The following is a 21,870-nucleotide window of genomic DNA, read 5'->3' as shown; positions in this document are numbered from 1 at the left end:
TAATGTTTCTTCATAGTTGTCCTAATTATTTGTTTTTATTTTTTTCAAAATATTCCATAGAAAATAAAAAATCAAATAAAAATTTAGTTGGTTTAGACTTCATGTTAACATTTATTTATAAATTAATGTGAAGAAATAAACCACAATTGGTAGTTGGTTAAGATGGTAATGAGAATTATCATTCAGACATGAGGTCTAGAGTTCGAACCTCGTTGTATTGATTTTTGGTTATCCATGACATGACATACCATTTGGTGAGTGAATGATGTGGCGCAAAGGGAAGAGTAGTACGTGACACATAGACGTTTTCCAAAACGCCTTTTAATATATTAGTATAGATTTTGAAACCACCTCTATTTACAACACCGAAACAGGAAACCAGGGAAACAATTACAGTTCCATCTCTTGAAAGCACCGAATGGAAATCAGGGACATACTTATATTGCAAATGCAACTCGCTTCATGAAACAGGATATGAAAAAATTACTATGAAGAATGAGAAATCACCGTAACATGAAACCAATATATGGTCGATTTTTGAGTTGACAAGGAATAGAGATGGGACTTCGACTAAGATTTCCAACTGGAATAAAAAATTAGCTTAGGAAAAAATTGTCCAATTGGAATGCAAGTTATACTTGAAATAAAATTTAAATTAAATAGTTAATTGAACAGAGGACCCAATTAAATAGCAAGTTAGTTTGGTATATTAGTTTGCCATTAGAGCATAAACTAGCTACGACTCTACGAGTAGTACGAGTAAAAAATAAATTAGCTTAAAATTAGGTGGCATTACAAAACAATTTGCTTATCATTGGTTTTGCTTTTATTTGACAATTTTACAAATTGAGTATAGTCGTTTCAATTTAATTTAAGCACATTCGATTTAAATAAATAATACTCCATCCAACATTTTAATAAGGAACTTCTTTTCCAAAATTAGAATTATTTACCGTTAACTTAAAACTCGGATTATTTTAAGATTATTTATTTTACTCTTCTCAGGTGTGAATGGATTGTTTCAAAATTACCAATCAATTTCAGTTTAATTTTCCTTTTGGAAAGGGAAAGCAACAAAATAAGTTGAGAAGCTTGCCTTTTGGCCAAGACGTTGCCACAGTTCATTGTGCCTATCTCTCACACTCTCGTTTCGAGCTTCAAGTGAAAGAGAGAGAAAACCTCTTAGCCCCAGATCTGATTCATTCATTTCTAAACTTTGATTTCCAGGTTTAATTTCTTATAGAGTACCAATTATTTCATTTCATCATTCTCTTTTCAATCCGTTTATTTCTTCAATTGCTGTTTGGCGCCTTCATTTATTATGTTGTTTATATTGCTCAATTTCCCGTATGTTTTATTGTCTGCATTTATCCGGGTTCATCTTTTTTCAGTTGCTTTGATTGTAGTTTTGTTTCTACTTTTGTGGTAAAAAACCTACCATTATCTGTTGATTTTTGTTTTTATTCTGGTTTTTTTGGGTATGATGGCATGGCACTTAAGAAATTGCTCAAACTGTACGAATTCGATAATGGGTTCAGGTTTTTGAGGGATTTGTGTTTGTAACCCCAGATTGCTATTGAAATTTTGTGCAATCCCCTTAATGCCTTATTTCCATTTGATTCATAAATGATCAAGAATACTTATGGTATTTCAAGAAGTTTCTGAAAACCAACCTCCAATAAAATGTGGCGTATTAAAGTGTGACTTGGAGAGTAGTCGCTTAACGGCAGTTACACAGTTTTTTTTTTTTTGATAAGTCAGATTATGCATTTCATTATCAAAAAGAGAACACCATACAAAACAGCAAGCCTAAGTTTCAGAACTAAGAACCTTCTAGGAAGGACCCTAACCACCTGAAACTAGGCAGAACCAAAAAACATGGCAGCAGCCATGTAAACTAACCAGACTATACAACCTCATACAATCACATTACACAAGGATTTTCTCCTGCAACCATTGCTGTACAGTATCACTATCAGGCATACATATACATTGAATTCTATCTATAACACTTTGTTTCACAAACTTGAAAGTGTGCAACACAGTAGGCACATTGTTGTTCCATAGAGCTTCATTCCTGACTCTCCATGGCATACACAACAGCATTAACAGCAGTGTACAGAACCTTCTTCTGAAATTTACTTCCCTTACTCTTCCACTGTATCCATCTAATCAACCCCATATAGTGCACAATGTGACCAGGGATTCCTAGCCAGTTCTTAACCTCCATTAAACATGCCTTACTGTAACAGCACTCAAAGAAGAGGTGAGGATGAGTTTCCTCATGACTGTCACAGATCAGACACACTGCAGTGTCACAAATTCCCAATTTCTTCAGTCTGGATCTTGTCTGTAATCTTCCATGAACCATGAGCCAACAGATGACTCTGTGTTTAGGAACAGCAGCTCTACACCAGACTGCATGGCACCAAGGAAGCTTCTGATGATGCACCACCATTTTCTGATATACCTGCTTCACAAAGTACTTAGGCAATTGAGCAAAACTGCTCTCATCATAGTATTGCTTCAGTTGTTCCTTAACTGCACAAATTTTCCTCCAATACCACCCACTATCAGCCTTTGGCTGATACCCCCACCAGTTCTCCCCCTTCACATAGATGGCATTAAGCCATTAACCCATCTAACCCACATAATATCTTGCTTTCTAGCTATTGCCGACACATACTTCCCCAGGGCTGCAATGTTCCAAATCTGAACATTTCTGATTCCTAAACCACCCTCTTTTTTAGCTGTACACACTTTTTCCCATGCTATGTACCCAGGTTTAGAACAGAAGTAAGACCCTTGCCAAAAAAAAGCTCCGCAGATAGACTCCACAGTTTTTTCTTGCTAGGACAACTTTTGATTGTTGTAAAATGTGAAGTGATCAAATCATTTATATGTAAAAATCACAATCTTGAGTTAGGGGAAACGGTACGGCTATGCCATTGGACCGAATTTGAGTTTGTGTGTTAGGAGTGAGTGAGTGACAAGGAAATACAAGAAAGGGTTTCAGTATGGAGGCTTATCCTCTGCAAACTTTTGTACTCGTATTTGTTATGTTGCAGCATAATCCCTAACTACAGGAACTGGTGAATTTCTTGTGAAAACACTTTATGATTGCTGCCTATGATACTTCCAGTGCTTATTAGTTTCAATTAGAAGCTTTGCATGTGGGAAGTAAAACCAATGTTGCTTTGACTTTTGCAGAAGATGTTTTATCAAACTATATTGTGAATGAATAAACTCTGGGAATTTAACATGTTGTATGGAATGTCCTAACATACATCTTGAAGAGTGTATTCATTAGGTAGCTTCTCTGATTTTGGTTGGGGATTGTCTTTTCACTTTTCAGTTAATACTATGTTGCTTCAATGAAGCTTAGAGTTTTATGTTGTATTTTGATATAGACATTTTGTAGAATGCTTGGGAAGAAGTTTAAAGCTGCTTGTCTGAATGGCTCCATTTTGTGTGTGTCATGTATTCTCAAAGTAGAACAAAGCAACTGCTCCCTCTATCCTGAAATCATTGTTTCTACAATAGTGTAATTGAACTAGCACATTGGCAGTAAATCTGGGCGGATGTAGTTAAGTAATTGGTAATAGATGATGGTATTTTAGAGTAGAGAAAAAACAAAGTTGCTTTAATTATAAGGGTAAAAACTATGGCTCTGTATCCTTGTCCTAGATGGGAGCCTCAATGCAGGCATAGACAATGGTGTGATATGCGATTTCTACCTGAGATGGCACATTAATGGTGTGATATGCGATTTCTACCTGAGATGGCACATTAATCAATATAACAATATGATATCCCCTGATTCTCTCATTTTGTATATTTTTCTGATTGTTTGTTCTGCTATCTTGCAAGGGCCAGGGGTACTACAAGTGTGCATACTACCATCCTTGCCATTACATTTTGCAATGTCACGTAGACCTGTAAATCCAACTCGGCGATTAGTTGATAGCGGGAACATTTCTTTGGGAGGGTCATTGCAATCAAAATCACGCTCGTCACCTCTTCTATCAATAGGGCTTCTAGTTTTGGTACTTCTCATTTAATTCTATTTTACGAACATTTGAAAGTAGCTTTTCTCTTTCTTGTACTAACCTCTGACACTATATGCGCTCCAATATCAGGCCATTTTTTTAATTCCTTCCTGCTTCTGGTTTTGGTACTTCTCATTTAATTCTAATTTACGAACATTTGAAAGCAGCCTTTTCTCTTTCTTGTACTGACCTCTGACACTATATGTGCTCCATTATCAGGCCATTTTTTATTTCCTTCCTGTTTCCTGTGTTATTTTATTTGTCATTCCTCATGTTTAGTTATTAATCTACTGATAGGTAAGGTTGAAATGAGGTGACTAAAAAAGCTAGTTTCTTATAATTTCTGTTTAAAATTTTATCTTTCATATTTCTTTTCTTTGCTTCCTCTCCAGTTTCCCTTCAGTATTTTGTTCCCAGTAAACTTCTTATGCAGGCACATCTTTTCAAAGAAAATTTCTTATTTCTTCTTATCAATTTCAGGGTGCAATTCTTTTCATTGCCTACTCATACAGCAGTTCAGGTTTGTAATGTACCGTGTTCTTTTAAATTCACGTGTTTGATACTTACAAATGCATGCCATCCTGTTTCCAAGTTTTAATTATTTTTATTCACACCCTAACCTATGAGTTATAAATCAAAGTTTTAATTGTTTCCCTTCTTGTGTTGCAGGTTGGAAAAGAGGTGTTGATGTTGTGAGTAAAATTGAAGGTAGCTTTGCTTTCAATAAATTCATACTTGGGTTCCTTTGTAGGATAACACAGCAGTGTTAGAAATGCGTGCTTATGCTTTAATTTGTGTGTACACTTCTTAATGAGAATCATTGAATAATATGGATATGAGCTTTTGTTTGGTAGTTGTTCGGATGTTTTTCTAAAACAGAATTGTAAGTTTTGTCCCCAAATCTGGGAAAACTAGGGTATCCAACTTCCAAACACCAACATAGTAGAAAAGGCCTAGAGATTAGTACTGTGACTCAACTTAGTACGGAGTATCAATGCTATTGGTGTCAGAATTCTCCTTCTAGGATGAATTCTGTCTTAGAAAAGATTAAGAGAAAGAGAGAATGTTTGTATTATTGAATGTTGAAATGTATTACAATGATCAATCAGTATATATACAGCTTTGTTAGCTACATTTAGTGATGTGTTTAAACCAATGGGAATGCTTGGTTTGTACATCTCAGATTACACACAAGATATCATTACATGAATCATAAATATGCAGCTCTAACAACCTCCTGATTTCAAGGGAAATCAGTTAGGAAATCTTCTAGAAGCTTGCTTGGACTTTAGAGCATTGATGTGGTTGTTGCTGTTGTTGTTGTGCTGATGTATGGCTGCATTGCTTACGTGGAATGATTGATCAGCATGCTGGCAATGCTGTAAACCAACACCCCCCCTCAAACTAGACATAGGGAAGGTATGAACCATGCCTAGTTTGCTAGATAGATTTCTTGTTGAGCACCAGGAAGGACTTTAGTGAAGAGATCAACAAGCTGATTTTGAGTGGGAAGATAACTTAATTGGAGTAAACCATCCAATACCTTATCCCTAGTGAAATGACAATCCACTTCAATGTGTTTTGTCCTTTCATGAAAGATGGGATTGGTAGCTATGTGTATGGCAGATTGGTTGTCACAATGCAGAACAACTGGCTTGAGATCAGTGACACCTAGTTCTTCAAGTAAACGAATGATCCAAGTCACTTCACTAGCAGCATGAGACATTGCTCTATACTCAGCTTCAGAGGAACTCTTAGAAATAGTAGATTGCTTCTTGGATTTCCAACTGATAGGTGAGTTGCCTAGAAGAAGAACATACCCTGTGACAGATCTTCTTGTAGTAGGGCAAGCAGCCCAGTCTGAATCAGAAAATGCTTGGAGAGTAAGTTTGTCAGTTGCTTTCAACAAAATCCCTTGACCAGCAGTGCTATTAATATATCTAAGAGTGTGAGAGAGAGCATCAATATGCTGGTACTTGGGAGAATGCATGAATTGGCTGAGAGTTTGAACAGCAAAAGATATATCAGGTCTAGTATGAGTTAGAAAATTCAGTTTCCCTACATAGCACCTGTAGAGTTCAGCATTGGGATAATCTTCACCTTCATTAGAGAGCTTAAGATTGAGTGGAAAGGGGGTGACAGCAGGCTTAGATATATCCAACTCACAATCTTGAAGTAACTCTTTGGTATACTTCTTCTGTGTGAGAATGTATTCTTCAGTTGTATGACTGACTTCAATCCCAAGGAAGAAATTAAGAACACCAAGATCTTTGATGCTAAAAGTATGGTGAAGATGGTTCTTTAGATCAGTAATGACAGATTCATTAGACCCAATGATGATGATATCATCAACATAAACTGCAACCACAGTGATATCTGATGAAGTGTTCTTAATAAACAATGAATAGTCATTCTTGGATTGGTGAAAACCTTGAGACTTGAGTTCTTGGTGGAGTCTAGCAAACCACTGTCTTGATGCCTGCTTAAGACCATATAGAGATTTATTAAGTTTGCAAACAAAACCAGGAGGAGCTGTCACACCTTCAGGCACCTTCATGTAAACCTCTTCATCAAGTGTGCCATGGAGAAAAGCATTGTTTATGTCCAGCTGAAACAATTTCCAGTTTCTGCTAGCAGCAAGACTAATCAAACATCTGACAGTGGACATTTTTACCACAGGAGAGAAAGTTTCATGGTAATCTATGCCATATTTTTGGGTAAAACCCTTAGCAACCAACCTAGCCTTATATCTTTCATCTGATCCATCAGCATTTTTCTTTATTCTGTAGACCCACTTAGAACCAATTGCCTTCTTTCCTTTAGGAAGCAGAACAAAATCCCATGTTTTATTGTTTTGGAGAGCTGTGATTTCCTTGTCCATAGCTTCAATCCACTGAGAATTCTTTGCTTCTTCAGAATAAGTAGTTGGTTCAATTAACTCCATATGAGCAGCAACTAACATTTTGTGATGCATAGGTAAACTGTCATAAGCAACTAAATTGCACCAGTGTCTGGTAGGCTTTTGACAAACAAAATCTTTCAAGTGAGATGGAGGTTTGGAGGGTCTAGTGGATTTTCTTGGTGCTGGTGGACTATGTGTTGGTGAGACATGGTTTGTTGGTGAGGTAGAATTGTATGTGTCTGGTGTAGAAGATAAGGTTGTACTAGAAGATTGTTGATTGGTTTCTGAAAGAGTTTGTGAAGGAGAATCAGTATAAGTATGTGGATGGGGTTGAGAGATATCTGTTGAACACAATTCTGAAGTATAAGGAGTAACAACAGGTAAGAAAAACTGATTAGAATAGGCTAGATCAGGTGTAGTTGAAAAATGAAAAGGGAAGTGATGTTCATGAAAAATAATGTCTCTAGTCACAACAAATTTCTTTGTGACAAGGTTAAGGACCTTATAAGCTTTTTGATGTGGAGGATAACCAAGCAACACACATGGAACTGCTCTAGGATCAAACTTTGACCTATGAATGGTAGGAGTGCTGATGAAACATAGACATCCAAACACCCTCAAATGAGACAGATCAGGTGGTTTATGAAACAATCTTTCATAAGGAGTGATGAAATTAATACTTTTCAATGGCATCCTATTGATCAAATAGGTGGCAGTGAGAACACAATCACTCCAGTATTTATCAGGGAGTTTGGATTGAAAAGAAAGAGCCCTTGCAGTCTCCAAAAGGTGTTTGTGTTTTCTTTCAACAACACCATTTTGCTGTGGTGTATAACTACAGCTCTTTTGATGAACAATGCCTCTTTTTAAAAACAGAAGTCTCATATCTCCTTCAGTTAAGTCAAGAGCATTATCAGATCTGATTTGCTTAACTGTATAACCAAACTGATTCTCAACATACAAAAGAAAATCATGCATTATTTTGACAGAATCAGTCTTATTTCTCATTAAATGAGTCCAGGTCATCCTGGTGTAATCATCCACAATGGTGAGGAATTGATTACATTTAGCAGTATCATACACAGAGTAGGGACCCCAAACATCTATATGTAACAACCCAAAAGGTTGAACTGTTTTAATGCTGCTTACAGAAAAGGGAAATCTGGACTGTTTAGCTAAGGGGCATATCTGACAAAAACACTCAGCTAAACATCCTTTAACATCAACTCCTCTGATGTTCTTTATTTTTCCAAATGACATATGTCCAAGTCTAAGGTGCCATAATTTTGCTTCTTCCACTTCTGACACAGTTGAGAGAGCTTGATTATTGATCACTGAATTGTTGTCAGAATTTAGCAAATCTTTATTGAAACTGTATAGGCCTTTGTCCAATCTACCAAGCAGAGTATGCTTGTTCTTGGAAAGGTCCTGTGCAAAACATTCATTAGTTGTAAATGATATTGAACATTGATCATCACAGCACAGCTTGGAAACAGAAATTAAATTGAACTGGAACCCTGGAACATGCAGTACACCTTTCAGAATGATTGTGCCTAGATCAACTTCTCCTTTATGTGTAACTGTGAGTTCTGTGCCATCAGGAATGGTGATAGTGTGCAATTTATCATTTACTGATTCAATACTACTGAACATAGCCAAATCTGAGCACATGTGATCACTTGCCCCACTGTCTAATATCCACTTAGTTTTGAAATTAGACAAAAGACAGAAAGTACCTCTCAAATGAGTGCTGATTGCTAAGCCAAGAGAACTAGAGCCATTATGTTCAGCTTGATTAGCAACCTTCTGATTATTTAGAAAATTCATCAGTTGATCATATTGTTCTTGAGTAAAAGTTGCATGGACAGTGCCTTGTTCTGCATTTCCTGTTGCATCCTTTTCAGCAAATTCTTCTAAGTGTGCAGCAGCTGCCACTCTTTTTCCTTTTCCCTTAAAATCTTTAGGATAGCCATGTAATTTCCAACACTTGTCAACTGTGTGGTTTTTCATTTTGCAGTGTTCACAGTATAAGCTATTCGTTGTGTAAGTGAAGTTTCTTGAAGTATTTCCTCCACTCAGATTCTGTGAACCAAAAGATGAAGTATATTGTGGCTTGTATGCTTTATTTTCAGTGAATTTTCTGGCAGCAAAAATTGTAGATTCCAAACCATGACTTCTACTGCTGTTGACTTCTTTCTGTTGCTCTTCTTGAAGAAGAAGTCCATAAGCTCTTGATATTGTTGGCAAAGGTGTAATCATCAGAATGGTGCTTTTGGAATGATCATACTTTTCATTCAATTTCATCAAGAATTGAATAAGTCTTTGATCCTGTTGAGATTTCAGAAGTTTCTGAGTTAGAGTGCAATTACAACCTGTGCAAACACAAGATGGTAAAGGATCTAGGCCATCAAGTTGGTCCCATAACAACTTAATCTTAGTGAAAAAACTTGAAATCTGTTCATCATCTTCCTGATTCAAGTCATATAGCTTCTGTTGTACTGAGAAAAGCTGTGGTCCTGATGATTGACAAAATCTTTCCCCTAAATCCAACCATATCTCTCTAGCTGTTTTAAGATACAACACACTTCTAGCAATAGAAGGTTCTAATGAAGCTAAAATCCAGGAAATCACCAAATCATTGCACCTGTTCCATATTCTGAAATTTGCAGAGTTTGAAGCTGGTTGGTTGAGGCTTCCATCAACAAAACATAGTTTGTTTCTTGCTGAGAGTGCTATCATCATAGACCTTTTCCAGTCATTGAAGCATTTTCCATCGAAGATGATGCTGACTAACTTGGATGCATTAAGATCATTGTTGCTTAAGTAGTAAGCTGAATTAGGATTGATTGAAGGTTCTTCTTGATCAGGCATAGTGAAATTTGAGATTCTTGAGTAAATTTTCAAGAATTTGAATCAAACTAAAACAAAAAACCTCGAACAATTCAAGAAATTGATCAAGCAAATCAGCTGATTGAAACAATCTGAATCAAGCTGGCTGATTAATCAGAGAATAGAAAGAGATTTTGCGGAAAAATTTGAGCAGGATCTATTGATCTTGCTCTGATACCATGTCAGAATTCTCCTTCTAGGATGAATTCTGTCTTAGAAAAGATTAAGAGAAAGAGAGAATGTTTGTATTATTGAATGTTGAAATGTATTACAATGATCAATCAGTATATATACAGCTTTGTTAGCTACATTTAGTGATGTGTTTAAACCAATGGGAATGCTTGGTTTGTACATCTCAGATTACACACAAGATATCATTACATGAATCATAAATATGCAGCTCTAACAACCTCCTGATTTCAAGGGAAATCAGTTAGGAAATCTTCTAGAAGCTTGCTTGGACTTTAGAGCATTGATGTGGTTGTTGCTGTTGTTGCTGTGCTGATGTATGGCTGCATTGCTTACGTGGAATGATTGATCAGCATGCTGGCAATGCTGTAAACCAACAATTGGAAAGTCCCAACATGTATATTTTTAGGTCAACCCACTGAAAGCAATTACATGAGATATTGATATCTAAACATGTTTACCTTTCTTGTATGCAGCAAATTCAATGTTTTGCTAATTTTTATTTGCTAGCCATGAGAACAGAACTGAAGCTAGGTTATGATTTAGGAACTATTTGAGCATATGACCTTTTTATTGCATCTCTATAGGTGGTGTGTCATGCACGCTAGAGCTGCAGGAGGCCTTGCCTATTCTAAAGAAAGCATATGGAGACAACATGCATAAAATATTGCATGTAGGCCCTGATACCTGTTCTGTAGTGTCTAAGCTAATAAAAGAAGAGGAGACTGGAGCATGGGGAGTGGAACCGTATGACATTGATGAAGCTGATAATCGGTGCCAGAAACTTGTGTGGAAAGGACTTGTGCGGGTTGCTGATATCAAGTTTCCCCTTCCGTACCGTGCAAAATCATTTTCACTTGTTATGGTATCCGACGCACTGGACTATTTATCTCCTAGATACCTTAACAGAACACTTCCTGAATTGGCAAGAGTTGCTTCTGACGGGCTTGTTATTTTCACCGGTAATTCTCTAAACCATCATAGGCTCACTAGTTTCTGCTAAAACACCCAATTTTGTCTTCTAAAGTCGTCTCACCATTTGCGAATATTAGATCAGGTGCACGACTATGTGATTGGTATATGATGAAGGTTACGTTTATTCTTGTCAACCAACCTTGTGTGTCTGGAAGTATGATAAATCACCAAGTGTGTAGAGTTTCAGCATTTGGCATCCCTAATATAAACTTCCTGAGGAGTAGGATACTAGTGTTACAAGATCCTTAACTTTGAAATATGATCAGCAATTTGTCATATTCTTTCGGTTACAAAAAAATCCTAAGCTACAAATAAATTCAGTTAAGTTAAATGGAGTCTATATGCGTGCAGTTAAGCTATAGCTCCTAGTAATAAAGTTATAGATTACGAAAGAACGTATGGAATCAAAGGCTGATTTAGTAACCAAGGACTTGCGATGCTTGAAGGGTGATTGACGTAATTATTTTGAGATTTCGGAGGTAAGTGATGCATGCGTGGGTATCCCTACTGTCTCTTTGTTGGTTTCACAGTTTGATTTGCACAAATGGCAAGGAGGACATAAGTGGGGGCAGAAAAGCAAAAAGCTGTGTCAAGGACTACGGACACGCTATAAAATTTTCCAAAAAGGAAAGGAAATTAGTTAGGAAGGAGACACCCAAAAAGGAAAGTGTAAAGTGATAAAAGAGTCGGAGTGTGGTATATGGGAGGGGATATATGTTCATCTGTCCCAATTTAGTGTGCTCACTTATCGTGGCACATAACTTTGGGAGGTATGTTGGTGCTTGATTGTCAAATGGTATTTTAACGAAAAGGTGGATGTGATGGAAGATACTGAGGTACGGAGTATCTTTTAATTGACTGACCGAGAGTTTGAGACCCTAACTTTTAGTAGTGGGAAGAGAGAAATAATAAAAAACTTAGTGGGCCATTGCCAATTACAGAGCTAGGGAAGCTAAACTGGGATGAATGGAAAAGTAAAGTGAGCATACAAAATTAGGAAAGTGAGTGTTAGTTTACATGTATTTCTGTTTATCATCTGGAGAAAAATCTTAAAGTGACCCTTGCCAAATGTCAACTGATACTTTTAATACGGACTAGATAAATTATGTTAGTATAAGCCCATCCAGTGTGAGAGAGAGACATGACTGTTAAGGTTATGAAATCTATTTGATTTTTGTTATCTCATTTTGACTTATCTTTCTACATAATAGGTTATCCAGGAAAACAAAGAGCCAAGGTTGCTGAGCTATCCAAATATGGCCGTGCTGTAAGTGATGCGCTTGTTATGCTTAGTATGGTTTTCGTTAAAGTTAAATGTGCGATCCGTCTCATGATTGGCTTATAGGATACTATTTTGTTTGTTTTTTTGCTGAATAGATCAAGTACACCCAATCTATACTATATAGTAAAAGACGTTTATAAAGAAAGTTTATGTGACACGTGCCGCTCTTTTTATGAGTCATCCACTCCATGTAATCTTCACATATATTTAAAAAAAAAAATTGTCAAATATGTTTGCATAAGGTTTGAACCCCCAACCTTGAGTTTAAACTATAAAGCATTTACAACTAAGACATGACCATTTCATACCTTGAGTTTAAACAATAAAGCCTTTACCCCTAAGACATGACACGTTACACGTTGTCATTGCGAAAAAGAATAAGTAAATGCAAATTTTATTAATGTAGTAAACCAGAGCGTCGCCTGGTCAAAAAACTAGTATGTAATAATTTACGGTGTAGAATTGTGCGGTGGGGTACTGATTTAATGGAGATTGGAGATTGAAGATTTATTGTTTATCACTTATTGCTTAGAACTTGGTCAAACTATGATGGCTAGTTGGCCACAACCCTGCTTCTTACTATAGAGTTGGGTCATCAACACGCCAAATATGATTATTAATTTTCTTTCGACCTTTTACTCATGTCTACAACCTTCTGTCCCTTTGGGGAAAATGGCAAGTAATGTTTTGAATTGAAAAGTTAGAATTAATATTGAGACATGGCTCATCTTGTGTGCTGCATTGAAATCACAATACTTTGTGCAATATTGTGTTGAGTATGTCGTGCCACATAAAAGGCCTAAGATCATTTCTCGGTCTTTTTATTACAAATGTCCCTCAGTTTTATCTCACCAAATAACCTGTGCTGTGCTATTTCACTGTACCCTATTCAGCTCTGATTTTATAGTATAAAATTCAAAATAAATTTCTGCACGGTATCCCATACTACTCCAGTTTTGTTTCATTAATTCATTTCCTCAATTTGTGTTTTTTGGGATGGTGGCCGTGGTGCAGGAGGGTACAGTCTAGGGGCCAAAATAGTCAGGGGAAGGTCAAAGGCGAGTAGAAGGCAGTAAGGGCCAAGACTTTTTTAGCTTGTCTAAATAGTGTCCAATTAAATCTTGTAGAGCATATGGACTTCAGTAGAATCACAACTAAGGGTTCATAAGGAGAGGGTGAATGGGGGTGGTTTAATAAGTAGAGATGTGGTCAATTATTTGGGACAGAGGGAGTATTTTATATTGTTGTTTCATTGTCAAAGTTTGCTCGTTCCATGTGCCACAGGATTTGAGATGACAATTTCGGAGTTTGGAATGCCATTATTCCAAATTTGTCATAATCTTCATCTACATAACATATTGTGGCCGATTATGTGTATCACGATATGTCTCTTAGAATTCTGTTGTTCAACTTGTTATTGTGAAATCTGAACACAAATGTTAGGAATTCTTACTTGGTCGTTAAAATACTACTATTACTCTTATAACTTATATGCCGTTCTGGCAACGTTTATAGTTCTGATGTTTTGTTTTTGAAGGCCAAATTACGGAGCTCTTCTTGGTGGATTAGATATTTTGTTCAAACAAGTTTGGAGGAAAATGAAGTTGCAACGAAGAAGTTTGAACAGGCTGCAGCAAAGCGTTCATACAAGCCATCTTGTCAAATTTTTCACTTGAAGGCATATCCTTGAATTCTATGGAGTAATCTACTTACACTAGTCATCATCAGCCCTTTCCCCCTTTCTCCTAGCATAGATCAGATTTTATGCTATATTGGCGAAAAAATTATGAAATCTTATAATCGTAAGTTAGATTTAGGTTAACTCATGAATGTTGTTGCTCATTATTCTCAATGCTGGAGTGCATCTCTTGAGAGTTTGTCTTTCTTCCATTCTTCAACTGTCAAATTGTCTAGTTTAGTCACATAGGTTTTTGGTCCCGAACCTAGTTGATACTTGATAGAGAGGAGCAAAGAGTCATGGTGTATGATTCTAGGTTTTTGATATCTTAATGTTTTACCAATTAAGTTAAGGGGGCATCATTCATGACATTTCAGCTTGTAATACAAGTATTAAGAAAAAAATGTAAGCACACTTCATTAAGTTAACTTTGTAAGATTCCACTATCAATTTTATTTGACTATCCTAACTTTCCATTAACTTTTATGATTTTATCAATCTGTGCTTTTTGGATGATGGCATTTGAGAATAGAATAAAGATAGGTGAACTTTTTCTAATACAAAAAATATGGTTGAAATTATCATGCAATAAAAAAGTTTGGAAATCAAAGAATCCAAAAAAATTGAGGTACACGTATTCGTTTTTATGGTGGGATATTGAAAGTTATGCCACATGATTAGAGGCACAAGAAGGGAAATCGAAGAATCCAACAAATACCTCTTCATTCTCACCCAATGGCCAATTTCAAACTCGAGACTTTATATAATGTTCGTTTCATCATCACAATTCGAGACTTTACCTAATGTTCGTTTCGTCATCACGTTATACATAAAGATAGATGTGAAAAACACAATACATGCGGATCTTAGTTAATGACTTATAATACAAATTGAAATTAGTGCAAAACACTGCATTAGGTGTAACATTTACCGAGAGAGCTTCCATCTCAATTAACCTGACCCGACTTGAATCCAGTTTCAAGTGTCCAACATCTATCCTTACTACTCCTTCCGTATTTATTTAAGGGATACGCTTGTTTTTTCTGGCCGTATTTATTTAAGAGATACAATTGCCATTTTTAGTAACTTATCAACTTCACCATCTAATTAATTAATCTACATCTAATATATCTTACGTCCCACCACCCTATTAAACAAGTAATTTTAGAATTACAATCCACCCCATCCCTTTAAAATGACATGATCCCCACTCATTTTACTTATTAAAATAGCTACCACAACCAGTGGCGGTGCCAGGAATTTCTGACTAAGGGTTCGAAATTTTCAGACACATGTAATAAAATTAAAATTCATAGTAGAAATTCAAATTACAACTAATAATTTGATGATACACATGTTCTAATATAATAACATTAAAACAAATTTCAATTAAACACTACGAGTTTTTCACTTTGAGGTGATGGAATTTCACTTTAAGATGTTAGATATTCATTTTGAGGTGGTTCAAGTGGTATAATACAGAAAAAATATGGGGCAAGGAAGATCTACAACACATAATTTTGTTCTAGTTTTTGAAGTGTACAAGAAAAACCAACAAAAGTAAAGGGAAAAGGTAAAAATATGCTTCCGCTAGGAATCGAACCCTGATTGCCTGGATGAAAGTAGTGCAGAAGAACCGCTGAAGCACTAGTATTGTTTGTGATAACTCTATGCGTTGAATAAGTATAGTTTGATGTTTCTTCTACTTAAGCCTAGGCAGTTTTTTCCCCGGCCAGTAAGGGTTCAGTTGAACCCACTGAACCCTTACTGGCACCGCCCCTGACCACAACCCCACTTGTTCTATAATTCTATTACTTTATTTCATTCAATTCTTCTTCTTAATATCCGTGCCCGGCCAAGTATATCATTTAAATAAATACAGAAGGAATATACCATAATCATAATCATAAATACAATCATAGAAAAGAGCGATTTCCGTCAATATTGCACAAAGATAAGTTAATTCCCAAAATACGTTACTTTTTTTGTTAATTCCCACCATACCGTCCACGTCAGCAAGGGAGAGAGAAAACTAATTTTTTTTTCCGGTTCAACACTAAACCGCTATCTGAGATAGCGGTTTGATTTAGAACTAAACCGCTATCTCAGAATGCGGTTTATACTACTTAGCCGCATTCTGAGATAGCGGTTTAGTTCAAAACCAAACCGCTATCTCAGATAGCGGTTCATAATGCCCCCTGCTCCAAACTTGCAGTTTCCAGTGTTCAGCCTGAAAATGGGCTGAGATCTTCTGCCAAATAGTCCAACTCCAACAACCTGTAAACAAATCCAAGATCTCCAACAACGTCTATAATCCAACTCCAACGTTTGTAATCCAACTCCAATAACCTCCACAAATCATACCAACCAACCAAACCATAACACTTATGCAACAAAATAGAAGAGTGCAAACAAAAAATTTCCAAAAGTTCAATCGTTCCAATAATGACACATGAGTTTCTAAAAGTTCTAAAAGTTCCAATACTAGCAAAAAGAACAAAAGATTACACAAAATTTCTAATGTAGCTCAAATCTAAGTTCTACGTTGTTTCTTTGAATGCTCGGACGATGAAAATGAGGACTCATCCTCCTCGGCAATTGGCTCGGGACGTTGACTAGGAGAGCAACCCTTTTGTCGCCGGTAAGTGAGAAGCTGCAAAGGAGGAGATGAAATAACTTGTGATGCTGGCGGAGATGCAGGAGGAGTAAGAGGTGGAGGGCGTGGAGAAGGTGGTGGTGGAGGGCGTGGAGAAGGTGGTGGTGGAGGGTGTGGAGAAGTAAGTGCTAGAGGGCGTAGAGGAGGAGTAAGTGGTGGAGGGCGTGCACGTGGTGGTCGAAAACCACGCCCTCGAGAAACATGTGAGGTGGAGGTGTCGGGTGTACACTGAGACGAGGCTAAATCATATTGTTGGAGGATATGTTCTTGCCCCACTCTTGATAAGGTCTCAATGCAAGAGGAACTCAAATTGCGTAACGTATCAAGAGTGAGAGGAAGGGCCAAACTGGGAGGTAACTCTAACGCAGAATCCACAGCTCGAGTGCATCTTGAGGCAAGATCAGCCAATGCATGTGACTACAAAAAAGAATGTGAAACAATAATTAGAATTCAACATTAGTTATGAATATAAACATTATACATGAAAATGGAACAAGGATTAATTTACCAAAATAATATCAGAGGAAGACGGCTGATAATGAGTGGTGGGGGGTGATCGTGTAACAGGAGTAATGAGGAGTCTCGTGATGCTACAATACCAATCCATATACTCCTTCATCCTCTCACGATGACCGGCAAAAGGAGTGCCTTGAACAATCCGACTCTCACGATCACGCCACTCCTCCACATATTTGCGATGCATCTCTTCAAACTTCTTGTTTTTATGCCGTCGATCCACATTATGAAGATCAACACTCGTGTCACACGCAACGGGAACTGACTGTTCCAATCCAAACTGACGCATCACTCGATTTGGGTAGTGGTACTCAACAATGTCAAAGCAAATCAACGGTACAACTGAGCGCCATATATCTCTATCACATCTACAAATCTCGGGTAGTAAACCAAGTACCGTCTCTGAATATGGCTGCCAAGTCATCTACAATAAGTAAAAAGTGAGTATTTAGGCAATTTTAGGTGAAATTAAGCAATTTTAGGCTATTTTGGACAATTCTAGGTGAATTTAAGCCTTTAGGTGTGATTTTAAGCTATTATAGACTATGTTAGGTGAACTTAAGCGTGTTTAGGTGTATTTAGGCTATTTTTGGTGGATTTAGGCTAATTAAGGTGAATTGAAGCTATTTAAGGCGATTTTAGGCCATTTTAGGCGAACTTAAGCCTTTTTAGGCAATCTTTGGTGAATTTAAGCTATTATATGCCATTTTAGGTGAATTTAAGCTATTTTAGCCTATTTTAGGTGAATCCAAGCTATTCTAGACTATGTTAGGTGAATTTAAGCTAGTTTAGGCCTTTTTATGCTATGTTTGGTGGATTTAGGCTAATTAAGGTGAATTGAAGCTATTTTATGCGATTTTAGCCTTTTTAGGCAATTTTTGGTGAATTAAGGGAATTTTTAGACAATTTTTGGTGAATGTAGGCTATTTAAGACAAAAATAACACAAATTTACCTAAATTAACCTAAATTAACATAACTTTATCTAAGTAGAATCGAGGGAGCTCAAATTGACGTTCGTTGACTTAATTGACCTAAGTTGACCTAAGTTGACCTAACTAGTTGAATTAACCACAATTTAGACCAAAGTTGACCAATGTTGACTTAAATTGACCGAAGTTGACCTAACTAGTTGAATTTAGGCAATTTTAGTTGAATTTAGGTCAATTTATGCTATATTAGTTGAATTTAGGTCATTTTATGGTTTTTTAGTTGAATTAATCACAATTTAGACCAAAGTTTACCAAAGTTGACTTAAATTGACCAAAGTTGACCTAACTAATTGAATTTAGGCTATTTTAGTTGAATTTAGGTCAATTTATGCTATTTTAGTTGAATTTAGGTCATTTTATGCTTTAAACTTGAATTAATCACAATTTAGACCAAAGTTGACTTAAATTGACAATTTAGACCAAAGTTGACTTAAATTGACAATTTAGACCAAAGTTGAACTAGTTGACTTTAATGCACCTACATTGACAAAAATTGACCAAAGTTGACCTAACTTGAAACAAAAGAAGCATTTGAGTAATTAGTAAGGTGAGATATTAAATACCTGTGTCTCCTTTTGATGGTCAAGTGCATCCCTAAAGAAAGAGAGTCCACTAGCTGTATGGCCACATGAAAAGTGAACCCTAAGCCAACTAACAAAACAAGTAAAGTAAAGTGTTAGTAAAGTAAAGTGTTAACAAATTACTTGATTTATCGAAGTAGTAATGAGTAGTTAAACAAATAAGTTACCTGCATGCTAAGGGGTCCACTCCACGCTGATGCTGAGTACCAAGAATAGATGGATCGTCGACCTCAATAGGATGCTCTGGGTCAGGAGGTGGAGCATCGCGAACTCTCGAAATCCTCGGACGACCAATGTGAATATGCTCCCATGACCATAACTGCAGAAGTATAAGTGGACCACCAATGTCACGGGATCGTCTACGAGCGGCTCGACACATCTGTCGATACAAATAAGCAAGGGTCGCACTCCCCCAGCTGTATGTCCCAGCTCTACGCAAGTCGCGTATCAATGGCAAGTAGACGAGCTGCACGGCATCACCGCTCTTATCAGCAAACAAAATGGACCCCATAAGTGCAAGAATATATGCTCGGCTAAACCTCTCATAAACAATATCAGCAGCGTCATCAGGGGGGCCCTGACTGAAGTGTCGCCTCAACCAAGTCATCCTCAATGATGAACCCTGGAGAACAGGTTTTCCATCATCACCAGGCTCTGGTCGTATCCCTAACAACTCCTCGACTAAAGCTGACCACACCCCAGTACCATCCCCTGTGACAGGAGCCCCATGAACTCTGAGCCCCAACAAAACAGCGACATCCTGCAGAGTAATAGTAGCCTCACCAACAGCCAAATGAAAAGTGTGCGTCTCCTGTCTCCATCTCTCAATCAATGCTGTGATCAAAGACCTATCTAAGGCTAATCCACCACCAACCAATCTATGTACACCATAGAACCCTGCTAATCTAACAAACTCCAAGACTCGATCATGTATCACCCACTCTCCTAAACCAAGCACGTGCTCCCGACACGTCAAAAGCCTGTCCATACCCCCTCCCCAAACATCCTCACTCCTATGCTCCGCCTGCAACGTCAAAACCGAAGTATCACGTGGGCCGGGATGGATCGTCGGCTCCATGAGACCTGAAAAAGAAGTTTATTAGAAATCGTAAAATCACACGTCAAAAGAAATATATGCACAAAAATTAAACTTAGAATCACACATCAAGAGAAATATAAACTGAGTTTATTACCCCGATGATCCAACACCACCCCTAGCTGCACAAGTTTTCTTATTATGCCCTTGACGTCGACAAATGCTACATGATTTTACATTGACACTGCGTCGAGCACTCGAATCCATCTCATTAGGGTATCGAGACGACTTTGGGCGTCCCACACCACGCCGTTTACTAGCATCAGCAACTATTCTCACCCCAGTATAATGAGGCCAATAGGGAACATCAGGAAGTGGATGAAAGCTCTTCAAGTATGTTTGCCTATACTCGACAGTGGTAAAGAAAGGATCAACGAAAGCAGCATAAGATAAGCTGCGAGAACGACAAACCGCAAGCACATGGGAGCATGGCAACTTGTAGATTTTTAATTTCTCACAAGTGCAAGTTTTGGCTACAAGGTTAACAGTGTGTACGTTACCACCTTTACCTGAAGCCCTGCCTCCTCGTCCAGTTGTAACCTCAAATAGCCCCATCTCATGATCAAAGGCTTGGACCTCGTGAGCACCAGATTTTGCCATGTTCATTTCAATTGTTGTTGTGGCCTTCTCAACGAAATCGTGGCCTTCTTCAATTCTCCTTTTACCCCAACCTCGTCTTGTAACAAAGTAGGAGTTCACTCGGTAAAACGTCATCCGAACAAGGGCGGTTATCGGCAAACAACGAGCACCTTTCATCACCCCATTAAAAGCTTCGGACATGTTTGTGGTTTTCACGCCATATCTAAAACCACCATCATGGTGGATCGACCACCGATGAGAAGAAATATCCATCAAATACTTATGAGCTTCAACATTCAATTCACCAATTCTTCCCAAGTAGTAATCAAACTTCTTTCTTTGACGAGCATCTGCGGCTTTTCCGAAAAGGTTCTTCACATAAGCATTCTTGAACTGAGTGTTGACATTAGAGGCAAGGTGACGAGTACAAAATCGATGGTGGGCACGCGGCTCCTCCCACCCACTATTGACCTCATTCATTGTTTGCAAAATCCCTGCATGTCTATCAGAAATGACACATAAACCTTCCCTCTGAGTAACTAAATGCCGAATGCATTTCATGAACCATTTCCAACTCTCACCATTTTCACTTTCAACAATAGCAAAAGCAAGAGGGAACAATTGAGAATTCGCATCTGTACCCATGGCTATGAGTAACGTGCCCTTGTACTTACCATACAAATGAGTTCCATCTATGGTGATTAGGGGTCGACAGTGCTTAAAACCATCGATGGAAGGCTTGAATGCCCAAAACACTCTAAAAAAAATGTGAACAGAAGGATCTTCATTAGAAGCCAAGGTACACCATTCCACGACGGTTCCTGGATTAGATTCTTTCAATGCTTGCATGTACCTAGGCAACTCTTCGTAAGATTGCTCCCAATCACCAAAAATGCTTGCAATAGCCTAAAATGTGTTCACTAGCATATTGTTCATCCGTAAGCATTCTTGTGAATGAACCCGTTAACCCACTTTGATTTGTCAAGGGCAAGTAGGGAAATGGACTCGCCCATGAATCCATTTCATGAAAGGATTCCAAGTGGGATTGAGTTTCAGGTTGCTTTGGAAGTTGCTCGATGAACAATTGCATTGTGGTTGATTGTGTTTGAGACATAGCAATCAACATTGCTTTTAAAGAATTGTCATCATCCAACGGAATGGCTTCATATGAACCAGACATCATTGGATACCTCATTAGTAGCTTCAACTCCACATATCTCGAGTCACATCTCATAAGATCATAAACCTTACTCAAAACCTCATCATAACTCATTTGACAATTGACAAACCCAAATTTTCGCTCTCCTCCTTTATATGTAACATCACCGCTACTTTGCAAAATTTCCCCTCCCCAATGACAATAAATAGGATAGTCTGGCAACTCCATATTCTAAACAAAAAATAATATGATTAATAATATGAAATCCCTAATTTGGGCCATCATAATCTGATTTCAATTCAATTGAACTTGAAAAATTGAAGACTAAA

General features: G+C 37.5%; 3 protein-coding genes across 4 annotated transcripts; 1 reads left to right on the top strand and 2 right to left on the bottom strand.

Annotated features, from left to right (window-relative positions):
• The first annotated feature begins 1,058 nt into the window (after positions 1-1,058).
• On the top strand, positions 1,059-14,444 carry LOC110788020 (probable pectin methylesterase CGR2). Of its 2 annotated transcripts, none has more exons than XM_021992657.2 (7): positions 1,059-1,227; positions 3,877-4,046; positions 4,530-4,569; positions 4,719-4,757; positions 10,617-10,991; positions 12,216-12,271; positions 13,824-14,444. In XM_021992657.2, exons 2-7 carry the CDS (start codon positions 3,924-3,926, stop codon positions 13,974-13,976), a joined length of 786 nt encoding a protein of 261 aa, XP_021848349.2. In that variant the 5' UTR covers positions 1,059-1,227; positions 3,877-3,923; the 3' UTR covers positions 13,977-14,444. The 2 variants fall into 2 exon arrangements, with proteins under 2 accessions (XP_021848349.2, XP_021848348.2); XM_021992656.2 differs by having other exon boundaries at positions 1,065-1,227; positions 3,871-4,046.
• A 1,920-nt stretch (positions 14,445-16,364) lies between these two features.
• Positions 16,365-20,039, bottom strand: LOC110774811 (serine/threonine-protein phosphatase 7 long form homolog). The gene is made up of 5 exons (XM_056843105.1): positions 19,901-20,039; positions 18,875-19,790; positions 18,690-18,777; positions 17,129-17,560; positions 16,365-17,037 (listed from the first exon to the last, which is right to left on the bottom strand). The coding sequence occupies exons 2-5, from the start codon at positions 19,783-19,785 to the stop codon at positions 16,498-16,500; spliced, it is 1,971 nt and encodes a 656-aa protein (XP_056699083.1). The 5' UTR covers positions 19,786-19,790; positions 19,901-20,039; the 3' UTR covers positions 16,365-16,497.
• Positions 19,897-21,769, bottom strand: LOC130472229 (uncharacterized). Its single transcript, XM_056842740.1, has 2 exons — positions 21,392-21,769; positions 19,897-21,288 (listed from the first exon to the last, which is right to left on the bottom strand). The coding sequence occupies exons 1-2, from the start codon at positions 21,767-21,769 to the stop codon at positions 19,897-19,899; spliced, it is 1,770 nt and encodes a 589-aa protein (XP_056698718.1).
• Positions 21,770-21,870: the final 101 nt, after the last annotated feature.

The sequence above is a fragment of the Spinacia oleracea genome, chromosome 4 (assembly GCF_020520425.1).
Source record: "Spinacia oleracea cultivar Varoflay chromosome 4, BTI_SOV_V1, whole genome shotgun sequence".
Classification (NCBI taxonomy): domain Eukaryota; kingdom Viridiplantae; phylum Streptophyta; class Magnoliopsida; order Caryophyllales; family Amaranthaceae; genus Spinacia; species Spinacia oleracea.
Note: the sequence above shows the minus strand (reverse complement) of the source record. Positions and strands in the feature narration are given on the sequence as shown.

What these genes read in the sequence shown, in the direction of transcription:
- LOC110788020 (XM_021992657.2), top strand. Translation starts at nt 3,924, where the DNA reads ATGTCACGTAGACCTGTAAATCCAACTCGGCGATTAGTTGATAGCGGG. An exon ending in TGTTGTGAGTAAAATTGAAG is followed by an intron (nt 4,758 to 10,616) that starts GTAGCTTTGCTT and finishes GCATCTCTATAG; the next exon opens with GTGGTGTGTCATGCACGCTA. An exon ending in CGGGCTTGTTATTTTCACCG is followed by an intron (nt 10,992 to 12,215) that starts GTAATTCTCTAA and finishes TCTACATAATAG; the next exon opens with GTTATCCAGGAAAACAAAGA.
- LOC110774811 (XM_056843105.1), bottom strand. Translation starts at nt 19,785, where the DNA reads ATGGAGCCGACGATCCATCCCGGCCCACGTGATACTTCGGTTTTGACG. An exon ending in GTGGACCCCTTAGCATGCAG is followed by an intron (nt 18,778 to 18,874) that starts GTAACTTATTTG and finishes TTGTTTTGTTAG; the next exon opens with TTGGCTTAGGGTTCACTTTT. An exon ending in ACCATCAAAAGGAGACACAG is followed by an intron (nt 17,561 to 18,689) that starts GTATTTAATATC and finishes TACTTATTGTAG; the next exon opens with ATGACTTGGCAGCCATATTC.
- LOC130472229 (XM_056842740.1), bottom strand. Translation starts at nt 21,769, where the DNA reads ATGGAGTTGCCAGACTATCCTATTTATTGTCATTGGGGAGGGGAAATT. An exon ending in TTCATGAAATGGATTCATGG is followed by an intron (nt 21,289 to 21,391) that starts GCGAGTCCATTT and finishes AACACATTTTAG; the next exon opens with GCTATTGCAAGCATTTTTGG.